Source organism: Pituophis catenifer, unplaced genomic scaffold (assembly GCF_029215685.1).
Source record: "Pituophis catenifer annectens isolate HBS135680 unplaced genomic scaffold, rPitCat1.0.hap2 SCAF_1, whole genome shotgun sequence".
Lineage (NCBI taxonomy): Eukaryota > Metazoa > Chordata > Lepidosauria > Squamata > Colubridae > Pituophis > Pituophis catenifer.
This window is the reverse complement of record NW_027256881.1, coordinates 287,036,018-287,057,107: the sequence shown is the minus strand read 5'-3', so window position 1 is coordinate 287,057,107 and position 21,090 is coordinate 287,036,018. Positions and strand designations below refer to the sequence as shown.

Genomic DNA, 21,090 nt, shown 5'->3' with positions numbered 1-21,090 from the left:
ACACCACCCATCCCGAGCCCAGTAAAAGTTTCACATTTATTTTTTCTTTTTATAACGAGTTCTTCTAAATCATCCTTACCTTTAGAATGTCTTCACCAGAAGCTCCTGTACCCACAACTCTCTTGCCCACAAGGTTAAGATGGTGTCTTCTCATGATATGGGCACTACACTTGGTCCATTTACACTTCTATAGACAACGTTTAGTTCAGATTTTCTCCCCCCACCTCTTTCCATCTTACTTTCACAAGTATAATGGGACATCTAAAATTGTTAGATCTCCTACCAAGCTATTAATACATCCTGATCTACCATATGCCTACCTCAAATCTAGGCTGCATGTTACTAGATCTATAAATTAATTGCCACTAGAACTGTAATGGCTGATGGGGTATCTGGAACTATGAATTAATTTCTAAATACCTAAATTTCTAAATAAATTATTTTATTAGAAAATAATTTCTAATTTCCAAATATTAATTTAAAAATACTATGAATTAATTTCTAAATAAAATCTAAAATAGATTTGTTCCACGAGAGCCAGCTTTGGTTAGTGGTTAAGGTATCAATCTAGAAACCAGGAAACCCACTTTAGGCCAAAGCCAACTGGGTGACCTTGGGCCAGTCACTCTTTCTCAGCCCCAGGAAGGAGGCACTGGCAAATTACTTCTGAATTCTTGCCAAGAAAACTACAGGGACTTGTCCAGTTAAGTCCCACAGACTCAAAGGCACTTGAAAAAAAAAAAAACTCCACTATGCAACTTTAAAAACCTACCAAGGCTTCTGGTTCAGGAATTTTACAGAGTGGGATACCAGCAAGGATCTTGTTTTGATAATTATTCCAAGACTAGAGTTCATAACTAGAAGCCTGGGGTTGGAAATCTTGCTTTTGGTAACTCACAATGCACTCTTACAGTGCTCCTTGTAGTGAGGATGTGGATACATACATTCTTTCCACAACCTTACACAATAAGAATTAAGCACTGGAAACAAGGCTGGAGCAGTATTAAAAACAACAACAACAACAACAGTGAACTGCTCCTGGCCACATGTCCATCCACAATTTTGTAAGAGGCTCGAACTGGAAACTACAGAGCCAGCTCATGAGCAATCTTCACAATCCTTCACAAAATCAGGCCTAGGATGGAAGAGAAACGGTATTTTCACCTGCGTTCCTCTTCCACCTCCTGTGTAGGACCTGCATGCGTTGTCTCCGTATGCGGGGAAAAGGTTCTCGCCCTGCACCACAGCGTGCGAATAGTAGGGAATTGCTAGGCGTGAGGATTTTTTTTTTGAGGGGGGGGGGGAGCGCGAATCCTGGCGGCGGCGGCGGCGGCTGGAAGCGGTTAGGGGGAGGATTGGGAGGCCTCAGCCAATGACACGGAGGGCCGCTCTCAGCTGGCAGGCATTTAAATGGCAGCTAGCGCGCCGCGTTCCCAAATCCGAGGCAGGAGCCCGAGCGCCTTACGCGGGAAGAGCAGCGGCGAAGCTTCGGTCGCCGTCGCAGGTGAGGCATAGCGGGCTTAGCCTTCGCCGAGGGAGAGGGGGCCACGCTCCACGTCGCAGAGCAGGAAAGGCAAGGCTTCAGGCAGCCGAGCTCCGTGGAGCTACTCGAGACGCGGTGCCGAGCGTTGTGTTGGGGAAAACAAACGCGGAGGGAATCGAGCCGCCTTCTTGGGCAGGAGGAAACCCAGAGTTCAGCGGGCTTTATTTTCATAGTGAGGGTGGCGGTAGGACTTTTTAGCATTATTGCTGGCGCGGGAAAGCCGGGGTGTGTGCGTGTGGGGGTGAATCGGGGCTTTGATACTAGTGGTAGTCGGGAGTTTACGCGAGTGTAAAAGAGGAAGTTCTTGTTTTCTTGAGTGCCAGTGGGGAGCTTTCAAACGGAGGCCCCTGCACGTGAACTACTCGGGAGAAAAGCCTTGCGGAGGGGGGTGGGGAATTTATCCCAGGGTAGAACCACCGGGGTTACTCAAGGTAGACAATGCGCTTTTGCGATTGTTGGCCAAGGGCTACTCAAGCTGAGCAACTCAGTGCGTTGCAGGCGTTCCAGAGACCGTCCCCCGCGGTGTGTACATGGGGACGATCGCCTCGATCTCCTAAAGTTTAAGGTCCTTCCCTCAGGGACAGAGGCAGCAGCCAGCATCCTCCCCCCCCCCCCCAGCCCCGTCAAGTTTGGCTTCCGAGCCCGCGCGTCTCGCCCTTTCTGCCTGCCGGGTTACGAGGACGACGCAACGCCCGGGTAAACTCTGCCCCGAGTAAATCCTGCGATTGGTTTTAAATGTGGCGTCTTCCGCGTCTCAAAAGAGGTTCATGTCTGCCGCGCTGGCACTTGAATTAATAAAGCGGCACCTTAATTATGTAAATTACCTAACATTGTTTACACTCGGGTAGCAATTGCGGCCGAGTCGCGATGGCGGGGATTGGGAGTAAAGTTGTCTGGAAGGCGGCGGTGGGGGTGGCTGGTGGAGCAGAAGTGGGAGATTTGAGCAAAAGATCTCCAGATTGGGCCCCTTGCGGTGTTTTGCAAGCCGAAAGCCTGATTTCCGATCGTAACGCTCAGGGAGCAGCCGTCGTGGATAGTTGCGTAAAACTTTTCCTGCCACGGGCCATTTGCAGCCCTGACAACCCCTTAACTTCACTAGGCAAGAGTTCCCACGGTGAGCGAGAAGCGTCTGCTTTTGACGCCGGTTAGCCAACGATAAGCTGTCGTTTATGCAGATCTGGTGGGAATTGGGTAGATTTCAACGGCCGAGGCGCAGTAGCTCTTCCACAGAAAGGTCGGAGGGAGAAACATTCAGGCAGGAACAATCGCTTTTGCGGACACAAGGAGTAAGCTATTCCCGCAAGCTATTCCCTCTGATATTGTAGGGAGGTTTCTAGGACAAGCTATGCAAATGGATTAAAAGAAAGCAATGGCATCCCGCCCAGATTTAGCTACTTGAAAGTTTTAATTACAGCAGTGAAAGATAAAACAAAAAGAAAAAAAAAACCAGAATAAGAGGTGCAAAATAAATAAATAAAGAGAACCTCTACTCCAAGAAAGAGAATTCCCACCCTCATCACAAGTATAAGCAATTTCACCATCTTTTCACCACCTCATAGTTAACAGATATAAAGCTAATTCATCCTGCAATTAAACAAATAGGCAAATCTGATAAGTAATGTGTTCTCCCATCCAGGTATCAGCAAAAAGTCCATACAGAGCCTAAAATAATATTTAACAAATATAAAATTTGTCATTCCATATCTCAACTCACTATTAGCAAAACCACGTTTAGAAGGTATAAAGTGGTCCCAGTATACTAGTATGAACAAAAGACTAAAACTTAAGTCTTAAGTTAGGAAGAGGGACAATTACTCCTTTAAAGAGAACAAGCCCTCAAAAACCCCTGACTTTGAGGAAGGACAGTTGGATACAAAGCCAATTTAAAAGCTATTGGATTAGGATACATAAAGTAACTACAGGGAGGAAGGTTAAATGCCATGTTAACTATAAGCAAATCCAATACACAACATTTTTCCAGTCCAGCTGTCAACAAGGCCAAAGAGAACCACTCAAACTAACATTTTAGTACATCTCCCCCCTTCCTTTCTTGATGCTGGCCTTGTTTCATCTTACTCTCTTCATTTTACTAAAATTGCTAAGCAAAGAGAAGTGAAGGAAAAGTTAAGTCCATGCTGTCATCATCTGATCTTCTGGCTTTTTAAACCCGCCCCCTTCAAATGTTGGGTAACCCTAGATAACTCATGTCAGCACTTTTTTAAAAAATCACTCTTAACAAGCGTTGCTAGATACAGTACTATACTGTGAAAAGTTCCTTATCCACTCCAATATAACAGTCAATAGAATCCCACATGGATCAAAATGATTAGTGTGTTTTGATTAAGATTTCTTTGGCAAAGATAAGAGAGATGTGTAACATCTTTTAGTCAAAAGTTAGAATAGAAGCACTAACAGCCTTGTCTATGGAGACACTTTTATACCTAGGTTTAGATCCAAGGCTTCTCTGGAAAACTCTTTCAAATTAGTTCAAGATTCAAGAGGATGTTAATGCATTAGAACATTGAATCAAACTAAGCAAGAAGAATTTCAACAGAGAGAAATGTGAAGTCTTTCTTTTGGCTGGGAAGAATTTAGGGTGGAGGGCGACGGTGTTAAGCAACAATATAGGCAAAAAGGGATCACAAGCTAAATACAAATTAATAGCAGGATGAGGCTGAATGAAAAAGTGAATGCAGTTACTATAGTTTAGATCAAGAGAAGTCATTGTTACTCTACATCTGATCACCATAGTTTAGACCAGTGTTTCTTAACCTTGGAAAAGCTTGAAGATGGGTGGACTTCAACTCCCAGAATCCCCCAGCCAGTGCTGCTTCAAGGAAGCATCTTCAAGCTTCCAAGGTTGAGAAACACTGGTTTAGACAGTGAAGACCAAGGTTTGTCCAAAGAAGACTAACCTAGATAATAAAGGGCTTGGGGGAAAAAAAAGAATGTTTGAAGGTGTTTACCATGGAAAAGGCAACACTATGACATAAGAATCTGAGTTCAAATTACAGGTTAGTCGGACATCAGAAAAATTATCTGACAGTAAGATTGGTTCAACAATCAGATTGAGTGGTGATGGATCTCATTCACCACTAGAAATGATCATACAAAGGCTGGGTTACCATCTTTGGGAGATGCTGTAATAGTGGACTAGAATTAGATGTTCTGAAATATATATTTGATCATTTACATTCTGTTATGTCTATTTCCATCTTTTAAAGCAAGTTTAAATGTTTGACCAGGTTTGAGGGGACCGGAATCAAGTTTCTATCTAATCAAAGTGTTCACTGGTGATTTTGGATTAGGTAGTCTCTCTTTCATCCTAACCTATCTCGTATGATTGTTACTGGAATGAAATTTGGGGAGAGGGACATCTGCTTTGAGGTCTCACAGAAAAGGTGAAATTTAAATAATTTTCTTGATAGATAAATTAGTTTCCAAAACTGAATGAGTTTCAATAGGCTATATTAAAATGTCTGTATACGATCCATTGATATTTATTCTTGAGAGCCAGTTTGGTGTAGTGGTGAGATCATGAATTCTAGTCCGACCTCAGGCACACGGTTTAGCTGGGTGACCTTGGGCTTGGCACCGTCTCTGAGCACTAGGAAGCAGGCAATAACAAACCACTTTGGAAAAACCTTGCCAACAAAACTTCAAGAATTTGCCCAGGCAGTTGCCAGGAATCAAAAATGACTTACAAAAAAAACCCAAAAAATTAAAAACCCAAGATCCTCCCCACAACTATTCCTTTATAAAGTATTGTCCCACAGCAGAAGAGGAAACTCTAAGTTGATGTTTCCTCTTCTGAAGTTCATGTTTATAATTTAATTTGAATTTTTTTAAAAAAAACTTTGCTGTTGGTAGAATGCTATTCTTTCAATAGATTTTTTTTAAAGCTTCAAAGAAACATCCAGTCTTCTGCTAAGAAAAATATTGTAAACTCTTTCTTAGGACAATATAGTCTGCCCTCTCCTCATCTGCAGGACAGGTCTGTGATTGAGATTTGACTCTGTCTGTAAAGGCATTAACAACCACTTGTTTGGGTCCTTCTCTCTGGCTATTTAATTAGAAAAATTAAAAGAAGGAGCAATACTGCAGGCATACAAGGTTAGTACTGCACTGCAATCCAAAAACTTGCTATTGTGACTATGCCAGTAGGGCATTATTATTGTGTTTGCTTTGTACCCCAGGATGCTGTTGCTAGTTTAGCCATTGTTTTAGAGATGTGTTTAATTTTTACTTTGCTGAATTTATTATAATAGGTATAATAAGTAGCTAGTATTACTTTTGTTTTTCTTTAATTTTTCTGAAAATTGAGTTTCTAAGTTTTTTTGAAAGCCATTCTCTTCACCGCAAATCCCTTATCATGATCCTGTCATTGAGACTGGCAATTAAGTGTGTTGAGTGATAATTATGTTACCCGCAAATCCAATTTATGGAGTCTGAATTTAGATACTGTATGTAGTGGAAAAAAAGGTGGGAAAGAAATTTCCTGTGCAGATCTTTAAAGAAATAAAAGAAATTTTAAAATTTCATGGAGGATCTTAGTGTGAAAGCACCAAGTTTCATTTAAAATATTTTCATGAAATATTTGAACTTCTATTTGCTTTCCTTGGTCTTACCCGGATTTTATTTACATTTTTTTATGTAAATAAAGGACCTGGGTGAAAAAAGTAAGCTTGTTTAGAACACTTAATGTAACACTTATTTGCCACAGTCCATTCATGTAAACATTCAAAATTTGTACCACTGACTTGACTCAAATAATAAAGTCCAGTATATTAACTTGATGCTGTTGTTATTGTTAGTAAGCATAGTATAAATACTCTTGTTTTCCCCAAAATAAGACATCCCCTGATAATAAGCCCAATTGGGCTTTTGAGTGCATGGCAATAAGGCCAAGCGCTTATTTCAGGGTTCAAAAAAATATAAGACAGGGTCTTATTTTCAGGGAAACACGGTAGATTAAGTTTCAGTCCAGTTTCTGAATTTCTGTAGCACAGAAAATATTTTTTGCAGCTTTGGATATACAACTGTTTTAGAGATGTGTTTAATTTTTACTGTGCTGAATTTATTATTTTTAGGCTTTTCAATATACAGTTATTCATAATTAATAATAGACTAAAATTATTTCTTTTAAATCCCTGTTTGCTCATTTGCATTCTACTCTTGTATTTTCTTTTCTTCTTCCTGTTAATGTATATTCTCTAAAATGTCAGATAGATAGATAGATAGATAGATAGATAGATAGATAGATAGATAATCACTGATATTGTGTTCTCTGACTTTGATGTCAAGCAAAATAAAAGATGATCGTATCACTGCATTTCTTGGCAAATTTGTAACATACACTGATGAGAACAACTCAATTGTATCCTATCTGTGAACAATCCAGGTCATCAGGCTAGAATAGAAGCAAAGCTAAACTGGAAGGATTCCTTTTTTGGTTCAATGTTGGAGATTGTATACAAAATACAATATTTCTCTTCCCTTTCCCATTCTCAGTGTAAATCTATCGCAGTCTGCAAGACTGAGTGTATATTAAGATAAAGGTAAAGGTTCCCCTCGCACATATGTGCTAGTCGTTCCCGACTCTAGGGGGCAGTGTTCACCTCCGTTTCAAAGCCGAAGAGCCAGCGCTGTCCGAAGATGTTTCCATGGTCATGTGGCCGGCATGACTAAACGCCAGATGCCCGGAACGCTGTTACCTTCCCACCAAAGGTGGTCCCTATTTTTCTACTTGCATTTTTTACGAGCTTTTGAACTGCTAGGTTGGCAGAAGCTGGGACAAGTAACGGGAGCTCACCCTGTTACGAGGTACTAGGGATTCAAACTGCTGAACTGCTGACCTTACGATCAACAAGCTCAGCATCTTAGCCACTGAGCCACTGTGTCCCTATAGTATATATAGGGTATATATAGATTTGTTTTCTTTTCGTAGGCTTTACATGTATTTCTCTTTAGCCAGGTTCTTCCTACGTAAACCATAAAATCTTGGTGTATATTGTGTATATCAGTGGTCCCCAACCCCCGGTCCGCGGACCGGTGCCGGGCCGTGGAGTACCTGGCACCGGGCCGCGCAGCGGCCGGGGGACATGAACGCTGCAGCGCAAAGGCTCCTGGGCCGTGCGCAAAGGCTCCAGGGAAGAGAGCCCCGCGCAGGTACGCACGTGTGGCCCAAAGCCCCCACCCCTGCGCGCGCTCAGCGGGCCACGGTAAAATTATCAAAGGCTGATTGGTCCGCGGCGATAAAAAGGTTGGGGACCACTGGTGTATATTACTTGATTTAGGACCTGGTTATCTTCGGGACCGCCTGCTACCACCAATAGCCTCCCACCGGCCAGTACACTCCCATAGAGTACGCTCCCATTGTTTGGCTGACGGGTGCCGTCGGCCAAACAATGTCGACTGGCGGCCCCTGGGGGAGAGCCTTCTCTGTGGGGGCACCTACAATCTGGAACAAGCTCCCCCCGGACATACGGAGGATCCCGGATCTGCGCACCTTCTGTCGCGCGCTTAAGACTTTTTTATTTCATCAAGCTGGCCTGGCCTAAATCTTCTCCCCTTTTTAAATGTAAATTTTAATCTGTTTTTAAATTATGGGATATTTTAAATTCAGCCAAATTATTTAATTCGTTTTTAATTTATTTTAAATTTTTGTATTTATGTGTTTTATCTTGTGGCTGTTCACCGCCCTGAGTCCTTCGGGAGAAGGGCGGTATAGAAATTTAATAAAATAAGTAAATAAATAAATAAATAAATATTAGATTCATATTAAAGACTGATTCAAATAGGGAGGATTAATAACAACTAATAAAAATATTGGTTTAAATCTAGGTGGGGGTGAATAGGGAGGTGGTCCCTGGGTGGGGATGCTGCTGAAGACATGCGGCTAGCAGCAGATGTGAAGTCAGGTTGTTGCCCAATCAGCTGTAGATCTGTTGGAAGTGGAGGAAAAATTATGCCTTCAGGTTAGTTTTAATTTCCCAGGCAGTTTTCTTGGCAGCATTTTTCCAAAGCAACTTGCCAGTTCCTTCTAACTAAAGTCAAAAGAAGTGACTAGGCTAAGATCAACCAGCTGGCTTTGTGGCTAAAGCAGGACTAGAACTCAACTTTCTGGCCTTTAATCGACTATCTGAACCACTACCCCAAACTAGCTTTCAGCAGTTAATGTTGATTGATGATTATATGTCATCAAGTCATTATTGACATTATTGAACCACATAGATAGACTTTCTCTATGATCTGTCCGAAATTTGGTCTCTTGGATCTACGAATAGTGTACTTATCTCTGCTGTCACTTAGTCTATCCACCTTGGTGCTTGTCATCATCTTCTATTTCTCTACCACTTTATCTAGTGTTAGAATCTTCTTCAGAGAGCCAGGACTTCACAAAATGTGTCCAAAAAAGAAGGTGGGTGGGTGTGCCTTAGTAAATGAGGACCCAGATTGTTGGGGGCAATATGCTGACTCTGTAAACCACTTAGAGGGGGCTGTAAAGCACTGTGAAGCGGTATATAAGTCTAACTACTATTGCTAAATCCCGTAAAACTTACTGGAGAAGTTAATTTAATGGAACTAGAATTCCATTGACTACTTCATCTGAAGTCTTATGCTTATTCTAGATCTTAAGAATTGGCCAAATTCTGGGTAACTGGGGATGTGGTATTAAAGTCATCGGGGAATTTTGGGGCTTGTCAGGTATCTTAGGGTTCGTTTAATTGATTATGTCAATTCCTGCTAAATCATATATGTGTCCTCGGTTTTATTTCCTAGATCTTTCTTTTTCTACAGAGAATCTCTTTATACAGTTTGTTGTTTACCTCACTCTTGTCTCTTATTTTTGTCATATCTCACTCTGTCCTTTTGGAATCTGTCAGAGTTTATGCTTCTTTGTTTAACATAAATAAATGCAACCTGTTTTTTTTAACTAAAGAAAAGCCATCTGGCTTGGGGTCTGATGTCATATAAATCAGGTCAGGAGTGTTAAAAGCTACCAATTGAACCCCCCCCTTTTTTTAAAAAAAATTGGGGGTTTTCTACAGAGCACCATAAGCATGAGGATTTAACATTACTTGCCAATTATAATTTAGGAGTACGGTAGTTGCCAAAGCCTACATGTAGACTATTTTGGCCCATGTTGATCTGAGAAAACAAAAGTTTTGAAATTTCTAAAACAAAATTAAGTAATTACATCCTAAAAGAAACATGTAAAGTAATAGGAAAATTATGGCCTAGCCTGACTGGAGGCCAAGAAATGCAAAATGCGACAGTACTAGAATAAACATTAATTTTACCCTTTGGTTTAGATTCTTAAATATGTTGTGTTCAGAAACTAAATTGCATTTAACTAGAAGTTATACTTTATTTTATTGTAGCAACATTTCTCTTAAGTTAATGACCTGAACTTGTTTTGTCTAAATGAGTTTTATTCAAAGGCAACTCATCTTCAAGTAAGTAGGCTTGGTGAGCACATTTTTGTTTTCCTTCTGCATTTTCCTAGGGGAAGATGTTCCAATATTATGGAAATCTGTTAACTATAGTGGCATTCTTTCATTACTTGATTTAATGCTGCATTGGTCATTGGTTCCTGTTGGAGTTGTGTGATGTAGGACCCAAACTAAATATAATATGTAATGTTTTATTCTTTGAAATATTTTTTTCCTTTCTCAGATTCCCAACAGATCTAAGTAATGTATAGGTGGAAAGGTTAAATCGTTTTGCTCTTCATAGAATCCTAATCTGAGCCAGCACCAGAAGGGCCACAATCTATTGCAGTGAGAACAAAAACATGCCATCATCCTAATCCTGTTTGTCCATTTTGTCCGCAACTCCATACTGTGAATTGGAAAATAATATTTTTTAAAAATCAACTATATTAATCGTCCATGCAGTCTGGCTCTCAATTTCTCTAGGGCCCCCCTGTATAATAGGTACCTAGTATTAGTTTTGTTTTTCTTTAACTCATTTTTCTAAAAAATGAGTTTCTACGTTTTTTTGAAATCCATTTTCTTCAGCCGCAAATCCCTTCTCGTGATCATAATCATAAGTTTATTTGTCAAGCATATATAAGATAACAGGTAAAAGTATAAACATAATTTGAATAAATGAAAAGAGTAAGTAAAAAGGAATATTAGGACAGGGACGGTAGGCACGCTGGTGCACTTATGCACACCCCTTACAGACGTCTTAGGTAGACAGTTTAAGGTTAAAGTTTTGGGGGTTTGGAGAAGAAACTACAGAGTCAGGTAGTGCATTCCAGGCATTGACTACTCTGTTGCTGAAGTCATATTTTCTGCAATCGAGTTTGGAACGGTTTACCTTGAGTTTGTATCTATTATTTGCTCGTGTATTGTTGTGGTTGAAGCTGAAGTAGTCATTGACAGGAAGGACATTGTGGCAGATAATTTTATGTACTATGCTTAGGTAAGACTGAAGTTGGCGTAGTTCTAAGTTGTCTAAGCCCAAAATTTGGAGTCTGGTGGCATAAGGTATTTTATTGCGGTTAGAGAATGGAGGACTCTTCTCGTAAAATATCTCTGGATTCTCTCAATTGTATTTATGTCCGATATGTAGTGCGGGTTCCAGACAGATGAGCTGTATTCAATGTATCCTGTCATTGAGACTAACAATTAAGTGTGTTGAGTGATAATTATGTTACTGCAAGTCCAATATATGGAGTCTGAACAGGGGTGAAATCCAGCAGGTTCTGACGGGTTCTGGAGAACCGGTAGTGGAAATTTTGAGTAGTTTGGAGAACCGGCAAATACCACCTCTGGCTGGCCCCAGAGTGGAGTGGGAATGGAGATTTTGCAGTATCCTTCCCCTGGTGTGGTGTGCTGCCACGTGCACCAAGCCACACCACGCCCACCAAGCCATGCCCACAGAACCGGTAGTAAAAAAAAATTCAATTTCACCACTGAGTCTGAATCTAGATACTATATGTAGTGGGGAAAAAAGGTGGGAACGAAATTTCCTTTGCAGAACTTTAAAGACATGAAAGAAATTTTAAAATCTCGTGGAGGGTCTTAGTGTGAAAGCACTGAGCTTCATTTAAAATATTTTCATGAAATATTTGAACTTCTATTTGCTTTCCTTGGTCTTACCCGGATTTTATTTACATGTTTAAAATGTAAATAAAGGACCTGGGTGAATAAAGTAACCTTGTTTGGAACACTTAATGTAACACTTATTTGCTACAATCCATTCATGTAAGCATTCAAAATTTGTACCACTGACTTGAGTCAAATAACAAAGTCCAGTATATTAACTTGATGCTATTGTTGTTAGTAAGCATAGTATAAATAGATTAAGTTTCAGTCCAGTTCTGAATTTCTCTAGCGCAGAAAATCTTTTTTGCAGCTTTGGATGTACTTTTTGATTGGTAGAAAACAACCTGATAATATTCCTTTTTGTATTCTTAGAATGGCTCGCACAGTTTCTGCTGTTGGTATCCTCCTTTTGTTCAGTCTTCTCCTGCCCTCAGCAGAGGGCAGCAAGAGGAACCGTGGATCACAAGGAACCATCCCTTCTCCTGACAAAGCCCAGCCCAATGATTCCGAACAGACCCAGCAGCCGCCCCCACAACCAGGCTCCAGACCCCGGGGAAAGGAGAAGGCCAAATCTACTGAAGAAGTGCTGGAATCAAGCCAAGAGGCATTGCATGTCACGGAACGAAAGTATCTGAAAAGGGATTGGTGCAAAACACAGCCGCTTAAGCAAACGATCCAAGAGGAAGGCTGCAGAAGCCAAACCATCATTAATAGATTCTGTTATGGTCAGTGCAATTCATTCTATATCCCAAGGCATATCCATAGGGAAGAAGGTTCCTTCCAATCGTGTTCATTCTGTAAACCAAAGAAATTCACCACCATGGTGGTTACGCTGTCCTGCCCAGAAATGCAACCTCCAATCAAGAAAAAAAGGATCACCCGAGTTAAAGAATGCCGCTGTATATCCATAGACTTGGACTAGAAGGGATCATGGAGGATAGTCTGCTCACCAGTGCATTTCCTCCTTCAAACCAGGCATCTTAACCTCTTTAGGTATGTCCAAATGGGACATGAATCAAAGAGAATTGCAACAAACAGTATGTGTTACTCCTCTGTAGGTGTGAACTTCAGCTTTGAAAGTAAATCATTTGGAGTATATCCTAGGCTTAGTAATACACTAATTGCTCCCGTCCTGGGATTCTGCACTTGAATCTGTGCCATTGAATGATCATCAGTAGCAGTATCTGTTGTAGATTTGGAGGCATTTTTCACATTTAGCTATGTTTTGAGGAAAATGTGAAAAGGAATTAAGTCAATTGCAGCGAGTGCCATTGTGATGGAGAAGGAAGCTTGCATGTTATCACCTTCATTTGGGCATTAAATAGCCACTTTAAAGCTATTTAATAGAGCTAAGAAGGAAAGACAAACAGGGAAGGCAGAAAAATGAACGAGAGAAAGAAAAGTGATGTATACACCGCCCCCTTGAATATTTTGAATGTTATTTCTGATTGCATTTCTCAAGCCAACAGTATCTTTCAATACTGTATATAACGTCTATAGACCCATCTGCTGATAATATGGCCCTTGAATTTTTTGCTTGGATATCAACCCATTTTTCATGGTACCATCTCCCATTGAAGGTGACTTCTGCTTGCATGCCACAATTGTTGGGGTTGTCTAAGCTTCCTCTACTATAGAAGTATAGAAAGGAGGGATGAAGTTTTTTCTCCTTTCTCCTTGCTTTCTTAATTGATCTGATTGTATGGAGGAGAAAGTCATCAGACAACCCCATTGTGCAAGCTGAAGGAGCACTAGCTGGGCCTGAAATATTTTTGCTACACACTAAAATACAATGTAAAATGTCCCACCTATGGATAAACTGACACTTGAAATTTTGATTTGTTTTAATTTTCACAATTGATTTACCCATGGGTGGCCCTTTTTTAAAATGACATTTTACGTAAATATTTGAGGACCTGTTTATTTGCAGATGGGCTTATATAGGGATATATACACTAGTACTTTAAAAATTTGGAGGGGAAAACTTACCAGAGTACCTCTAGGTACTATCCATGGATAAACCCAAATTTTGGAGGTGAATTGGCACCTGAAATTTTCAGTTTGTCTGCAAGCATATATGAAAATATTAAATCTTAATTGTACAGTTATTCTTTAAAGTCAACTTGTCTAATATGTATGTTGACAACTATTATATATGCATCCCTTCCATAGCCACGCACTGTCCAACAAAGTCAGTTCATACAGAAAGTGAAGCATTGCAATAACCATTTTTAACTCCAAATATCATAGATTTAAAATTTTCAGGGAAGATCCTAAATAACTTTGCTGATGTTTCCCAATTTTCTTCAACCTGTCACAAGTGGAATTTGGAAGAAGTTAAGATAATGAATAGTTTTTAATGTGAATCTGGCTAAAGAAATGCTTCTTCCATGCTGTGATCATGACAGATGCATTATCTTACTAGAGAATTCTATTTTCAGACAGTCAGATTTCTGCCATTACACATCACTCTTAGTCACTTAAGACAGAAGAGAGGACAGAATATACCAGCTATATATATATATTTGCACTTTTTCTGAAAGTTGTGAAGGTTAGGGTTAGCTAGACCAATGTTTTTCAATACTTAGCAACCTTAAGATTCAACTTTAACTCTCAGAATTCCCCCAGCCAGCATGACCCTTAAATTGTGGTTGAATATATACAGAATGTGACTCAGTGAGACTGTCTGTGACATTCAGGTAGCCAGCTTTCTTAACATGCATAGCTGGCATCTTGGAAATCATAATATCCATGAAGTTGCACTAGGGAAGAGTATCTGCCCTACCTCTTCCTTGGAGTGTATCGCCAAAGCTGACTAGTGATCTCCTAAAGTGGTGTTAATGCTATATCTTTTAATTACTATAGTGCTGGTAGTCTAGTAGATACAGCAAAGTTACGGATCACCTGATGATGCCAGCTTCTGTGAAATACTGTTGCTTTTTTACAGACAAGAAGATAGCAAACTTAAGCAGTGTTGCTGTGTGTGTGTGTATGTGTATCTCCAGTCTGGTATCTGATGTAGCCTTCTGGGCTGAAATATTTGTTGACGAACAAGTGGTATTAGAAGAACAGCAGGAAAAAAACCTTCCCAATTAATTGGGAATTTATGTGGGAACCAAATGGATTGTAGTTTCAACCTGATCTTTATGCCTAGTTGCATTTTTTATGTGGAAAAGAGAAGCAAGAATGTGCTCCAAGACTGGAAGAAATTCTGAGTTTCGTTAAAACAGTGATAATTATGTGGTTGTATAGAAGGCACCAGGTGACATTTCTGCCTCATTAAACTGTTAATCGTTGGTCTATAATCAATCATCTTTCAAGCATTATCTGGTCTTTATGGTACAGTCTCTTTTTTGCTTCTCCCCAACATTACAGCGAATGATATTTTATTATAATGTTATAGCATAACCACATATATATCTATATTCCGGGAACACAGACTGGATCAGGAAGCTTCCAAATACCACCTCATTAAATACAGATATAAAAATAATTTGTTTTTCGAAGTCACAGCAATAACAGAGTTTTTTTTTTTTTTGTTAATGCAGTAATAATTTACAGAACAGCTGTGGGTACAGACCTTTTTCATTAGACACTTCAGCCAATAGGCCTATAACGAGATAGCATCCACATTACAGTATCTGCATGATAAAACACCATTTTCTCTATATCTAATCTCTCATCAAATTGCTTCCTAACCTCAAAGATACGAGTCTAATATGCCATCTTATATTAGCACATTACACTGCATCATATCCCCAGGCTTCATTTTTTGGGGGTGATTGTTAAAATATGATATCTGAGCTACAAGAGATATTTTCCACTATGTGGATTGTGAAGTAGAAAGATATTTAATGGCATTGCCATGTGTGTAGGATATGAGTGTTGCCTAATTCAGAGCATGTTTTAGACAAAAAACTTCCCTTTCCCTTTTGAACTGTTGGAAACTTGTGCTGATCTTTATTTTTCTTCCAGCATTTCTTATAAAGGACACAAAGCAATTCAGCATTCTGTATAGGACATTTTGAAGTAAGATTTGCTAAGACTATGAGATCCTAATACAAAGGTCCTGACTCTATGTACAAACAGCACATTTTCAAACAAATACAGATTCTATAAAGAACTTTTAAAAATGTTTATTCTTAAGTAAAACCATTGTACAAAAATTGATTTGCTGTACATAGAATTTAAAATACAACCTTAGATATTTAAATGTGACTTTAAGCCAATACTCCTTCTTGTAGAATTTCACAATGCAAATGTTGGTTTTAAAAATAAACTTTCTCTGTTATAAACTAATGAGTACTTGGACATAAGTCTTCACCAAAAATACATCATTGTTTCCTACTAATTCTGCTTTTCATGTGCCCTGGATTGTAGGTGAATGTATACTGAAAGAAAATGTATTATTGCTTTGAATTTTATGGAAAAATGTGGATCCAAAGGACTGCTTTTAGTATATCTAGCATACATACTGCACCAATGAGAGTTTACAGCTCCTTACCTCAGTTCTCTTTTTCTGAGCCCTAGAGTTTGTATTTTTAAGTTTTGGGAAAAATGGGTTTACTGGATTGCTTTTTAATGCATAGATCAAAAATTAAATTTTTTGCAAAAATCAAAAATACCAGGGGCATAAACTTAAACTGACAGGAGGGAAATTCAAAAGTAATCTTAGAAAGTATTAGTTCACAGAAACAATAATGGAAGCTTGGAGCCAACTTCCAGCGGCGATAGTGAGTCAAACATCAATAAATGAATTTGAACATGCTTGGGATAAACACATGTCCATCATCCAACAAACATTAAAACAATAAAAATTTAAAAAACCTCAAGGGGCAGACTTTATGGACCACTAGGCCTTTTTCTGCTGTCGGTTTTCTATGTTTCTGTCAATCTCTATCCAGCCTCTCCTTTATATGGGGGAGATGCCAATTTCAAATAATTGGTTTATGCAGTGGTCCCCAACCTTTGCAATTGGCCCAGCTGGGGCAAATACGCGCAGCTCAACTTGTGCAAATAATGGGCTGGTTAGTAGGCTATGGCCCAGAGATTGGGGACTGGTGGGTTTCAAAATTTTTTACTACTAGTTATGTGGATGTGGCTTGGTGGGCGTGGCAGGGGAGGATACTGTAAAATCTCCATTCCCACGCAATCAGCTGGGATTTGGGAGGCAGAGAATAGATAGGGGCAGGGCCAGTCAGAATTTTTACTACCGGTTCTCTGAACTACTCAACATTTCCGCTACCAGTTCTCTAGAACTGGTCAGAACCTGCTGAAACCCACCTCTGGTTGGGAACTCCTGGGTTTATGTATTATTTCAAAGTTATTTTCCTCTAACTTTGCTTTCACTTTAAATATGGATGGGCTGGAACTTCATTTCCAAGACAACGGAAGTTTCAAATCCTGAACTGAACTGTTTTTCCTGAAAGTAGAATCAAATTTCTTACTCAAGGGAAAAGTGTGGCTAACTATTTGGAGTGAAGCTATAAGCATCCATAGCTTATAGCTTCCCCAAGATAGGGAGAGTTTGCTGCAAAGAGCCAATAGGTTAGTAAATAGGTGTATAGGTCTGGGACCTGAGAGGCCCCCAGGTTCATGATGGATTTCACTGGATGACTTTTGTTCTCATTATTTTGTAGCCCACTCTCTTAACCCTAATTATGTTAGGATAAAAATGAAGAGTAACCCATTAATGCTACCTTAGTTGCTTTGAAGAAATGCAGGTATATTGTAGGAAATAATTAACCTTAACTAACTAATTTAGTTCTGCATATTCTCTTTCTGTAGAATTATAAAAAGAGACACCAAATATAAATCTTTGATTTCTCAAAGAGTTGTCTATTCCTTATCTTAAAAGTTAGAATGCCTCAAGTAATTTCATGTGGCAAACAAACATCAATTCAGCCTGTATCTGTCACATTTTTGGTGAGATTGTGAGTCAGCGTTCAGTTTACACAGAGCTACCCCGTTTATCCCATATAATCTTCCTTGCTGTTGGCTTATTATGGAAAGTATTTTAATCAGTATCTTCCTGTTTAGATTTGAAAGACTAGTTGCATTTACCTTATTCTTGAATTAACCTATTTTCTGGTTTTACATGGAGACAACTAAACAAGTTGGTTCAACCCAATATGCTAAGCTATAAAAAGCCTAAGCAAGAATAACACTTAAGTTTTGTGTTAGGCCTAATGTAGTTTTGTGTTAGGCCTAATGCAGTTTTAAAAGATCTAACATATATCATTTTAAAAGAGGCTACATATGTACATTTATATGTCCAGGACTTTTCCATGGATATGGGCATGTTGGTCAAAGTGTCCATCCCAACAGAGTATATATTTATATAGAAGTCTGTTTGACAGATAATGGTTATTCCAGACGGCCTAGCATTCAGACACATTGTCTGCAGTTGAGTTTAGCCCATTTGGTACCCAAGTGTATTGTCTGTCTAATCAAAGCCGTAGAGGCTTGATTCATTCTCATAAGAGCCCATAATTATTCATCTTTATTGTCTCAAGTAGTTGGCTCAGCCATACAAACACAATCTTAATTTTCTCTTTGTTACTTTTCTTCAACTCATCTGTTCCCAAACCCAACAGCGATGGACATTCATACCAATACCATTTGAAATCTGGTTAGTTTGATCTGGTGACTAAGATTGAGTGGTGTTTATAAGGGTTCATATAAGCCTAAGTGAAATGCTTAGCTCAGTTTTGATACTGGTGTCTGTATTGTGGCAACTGTTTCTTGATGTTGCTTTTGTTGTTTTTCCCATGATATTAGAGCCATTTTTTATACCATGCCTTTTCTTACATAATCATAAGAAGATGTGAAAGACAAATACATTGACATAAAAGAGAGTGATTTGATTAAGTCAAAGAGAAACATTTCTAAGCAGCAATATGGTTTGGCTCTTTTATCTTTTGTGTGATACAGATGTAAGTCTCAACATTTGGGGATGAATCAGATGGAGCAGAACATGTGTAGGAGATTCTAACAAGAACACTTTTATTTGTTTCTTAAGTTTCTTAAGTCAAATGTTAATGGTGCAGGGCCAAGGAGCAAAATGGCAAACAGATGCAGTCAGTAGGTATTGTACCTACAATTCTATTAGAAGATACTTATACAAGATGAAAATAAAAGGAAGATTCCGATGCTTTCTCCTGCAACGTGTTCAGGGCCCTGCCTCTCACTGCTGACATGCTAAAGGCCAGCTTTAAATAAATAAATAATACATAAATGCATGCAGAGAGATCTTTCACATAGCAGTGCAACATTTCAGCGGTGAAAGGAGGTGGCCACAGTATGCAGCGGTGGTGATGGGGTCCAAGTGCTACCTAAACTGCATCACCTTCATTTCATTACATAAAGGATAACCAAACCCTTTCCCTGTCAAGCATGAAGGATGGTTCACACACACATTGCTTATTTTTATGGATGTATTAATATACAGGGAGTGTGTTTCATTGCAGTATGGTGGAGCAGCGAAGTCTTCAAGAGAGGAAACTGTTCCAACTCAAGATCAAGGGCATATTTTGCAAAGCAGATCTCAAGCATTGTAACTAACATCTCAAACTATTAGGGTTAAGTAATAATTGTGGATAACACTTCTAGGGGAAACCTGAAGCAATGGCTAGCAAGGCTAGATAGTAGTGGTCTACTTTATAAATAAATAGCCTGATATAGTGCGAAACAGCTTATAGAAATAACAATTCAATATGTTTCAGTCAGGGATGTTTATGCGGCTGTGGATAGCATGATAATAGCAAGCATGACCATTGGTTTAAAGTCCCACCCCTTAGCTTGCATCACACCATAAGGGTGGAGCTTCAGTTGCCATGGTTGCCTGCACCAGCTTGAATGTCTATATCTATAACATGTAAGACTACAGAGTGATAGACTAGTATTTCAGTGTATTTTGCACACACAACCATTCATCCATGAGTAAAAAGGTTTAGAAGAGTTTGATTATTTTTACCACTCATAATGTGACTATAAATTCTGTCCTCCTTAAAGGCAAAGATATAAACATTCCCTATAGCAATTATTCATGTAGGTGAAAAAAAAATTTAAATGATTCCAATGTGTTTACTAATCAATAAAGTAAATTATTTTAAATTTAAAAAGGCCAAGATCTCAAATGGGGGAAAAAAAAGACTACAAGTCTTGGCTCTCTCAGATTTCAGTCATTTTAAATATTTTTTATAAAAGCATTCACAAGTATAGTGCTGACTCACATCACAAAGGAATCAGCAACACAATAGGAAGAATTTTGGCTAGTTTTAGTTGTTGTTTTTTAAGGCACAACTACGGTTTCTGATGTTGTTCATGGAACTTTCTTATTTTGGCTATATGTTGATTACTTATATGTTTAACCTGGAAACTTTGTTTTATAAGTTTGCGCAATAAGTGAAACATGAGTGAAATGGGATTTATACAATAAGGTTAAAACTAAGCAGATTTTACTTGTCATCTGAATATAGTCACAAGCTTTATCACTGTCAGGCCTTTGAGGTAGACAAGGTTAGAAAACAGACACCATGAGGAATACTGGATAAAAATAACATTTTTATTGATGATGGTTATAACAGAATCTTACAACCTGATGACATTTCTCTTTCCCTCTCTCTTAAAGACAGTCAGATTTCTTCCTTGCAGTCTCCTGTTTTTCAGAGGAAAGTTCATTTTCCCTAACAGAGTTGTATATCTTTTCAAGGCTATCTCTGTCCTTCTCTACAGTCACACATTTGACCATACCTTTGTTTTTTATTTTTTATTTTCCAAATACTTTCAGTTCATTCTAAAAGTGAGAATAAACATTCCTCTTTAAAGGGACATCCTTTCACCACAAGATATGGCGTCATTTTGATAAAAAGTAAAGGTTCCCCTCGCACATATGTGCTAGTTGTTCTCGACTCTAGGAGGCAGTGCTCATCTCCGTTTCAAAGCCGAAGACCCAGCACTGTCCGAAGACGTTTCCGTGGTCATGTGACCGGCATGACTAAATGCCAAAGGCACATTTTTCTACTTGCATTTTTTACATGCTTTCAAACTGCTAGGTTGGCAGAAGCTGGGACAAGTAACGGGAGCTCACCCCGTTACGCAGCACTAGGGATTTGAACCGCTGAACTGCCGACCTTTCAATCAACAAACTCAGCATCTTAGCCACTGAGCCACCATGTCATTGTTTTGATAGGTGTTAATAAATAAATTGCCTCAGCCGAGCTATGACAAATATAACAACTGGATCAAAACTGACCATTATGAGAAAAGAGGAACCTCACTGATTTTCTTCAGGAGATTCCTGGCTCGGCTTTATGATCCAAGATGTATTCAGTGTGGTCACTATCTGATAGGTCTGTTCCATAAAGATCCTAGCAGAGATTTACTTTCTTTTTCTCCCCACAATACTCGTCTCTTCAGCTTTTCTTCTTGAAGAACCTCTTTTGCAAAAGAAGTTTTGAGGTTCTCAAACAATGACCGACTGAGGGC

At 39.2% G+C, this 21,090-nt stretch overlaps 1 protein-coding gene across 1 annotated transcript; it reads left to right on the top strand.

The window, feature by feature from the left end:
- The first annotated feature begins 1,451 nt into the window (after positions 1-1,451).
- On the top strand, positions 1,452-12,523 carry GREM1 (gremlin 1, DAN family BMP antagonist). The gene is made up of 2 exons (XM_070931345.1): positions 1,452-1,504; positions 11,974-12,523. The coding sequence occupies exon 2, from the start codon at positions 11,975-11,977 to the stop codon at positions 12,521-12,523; it is 549 nt and encodes a 182-aa protein (XP_070787446.1). The 5' UTR covers positions 1,452-1,504; position 11,974.
- The last annotated feature ends 8,567 nt before the right edge of the window (positions 12,524-21,090 follow it).

What these genes read in the sequence shown, in the direction of transcription:
- GREM1 (XM_070931345.1), top strand. Translation starts at nt 11,975, where the DNA reads ATGGCTCGCACAGTTTCTGCTGTTGGTATCCTCCTTTTGTTCAGTCTT.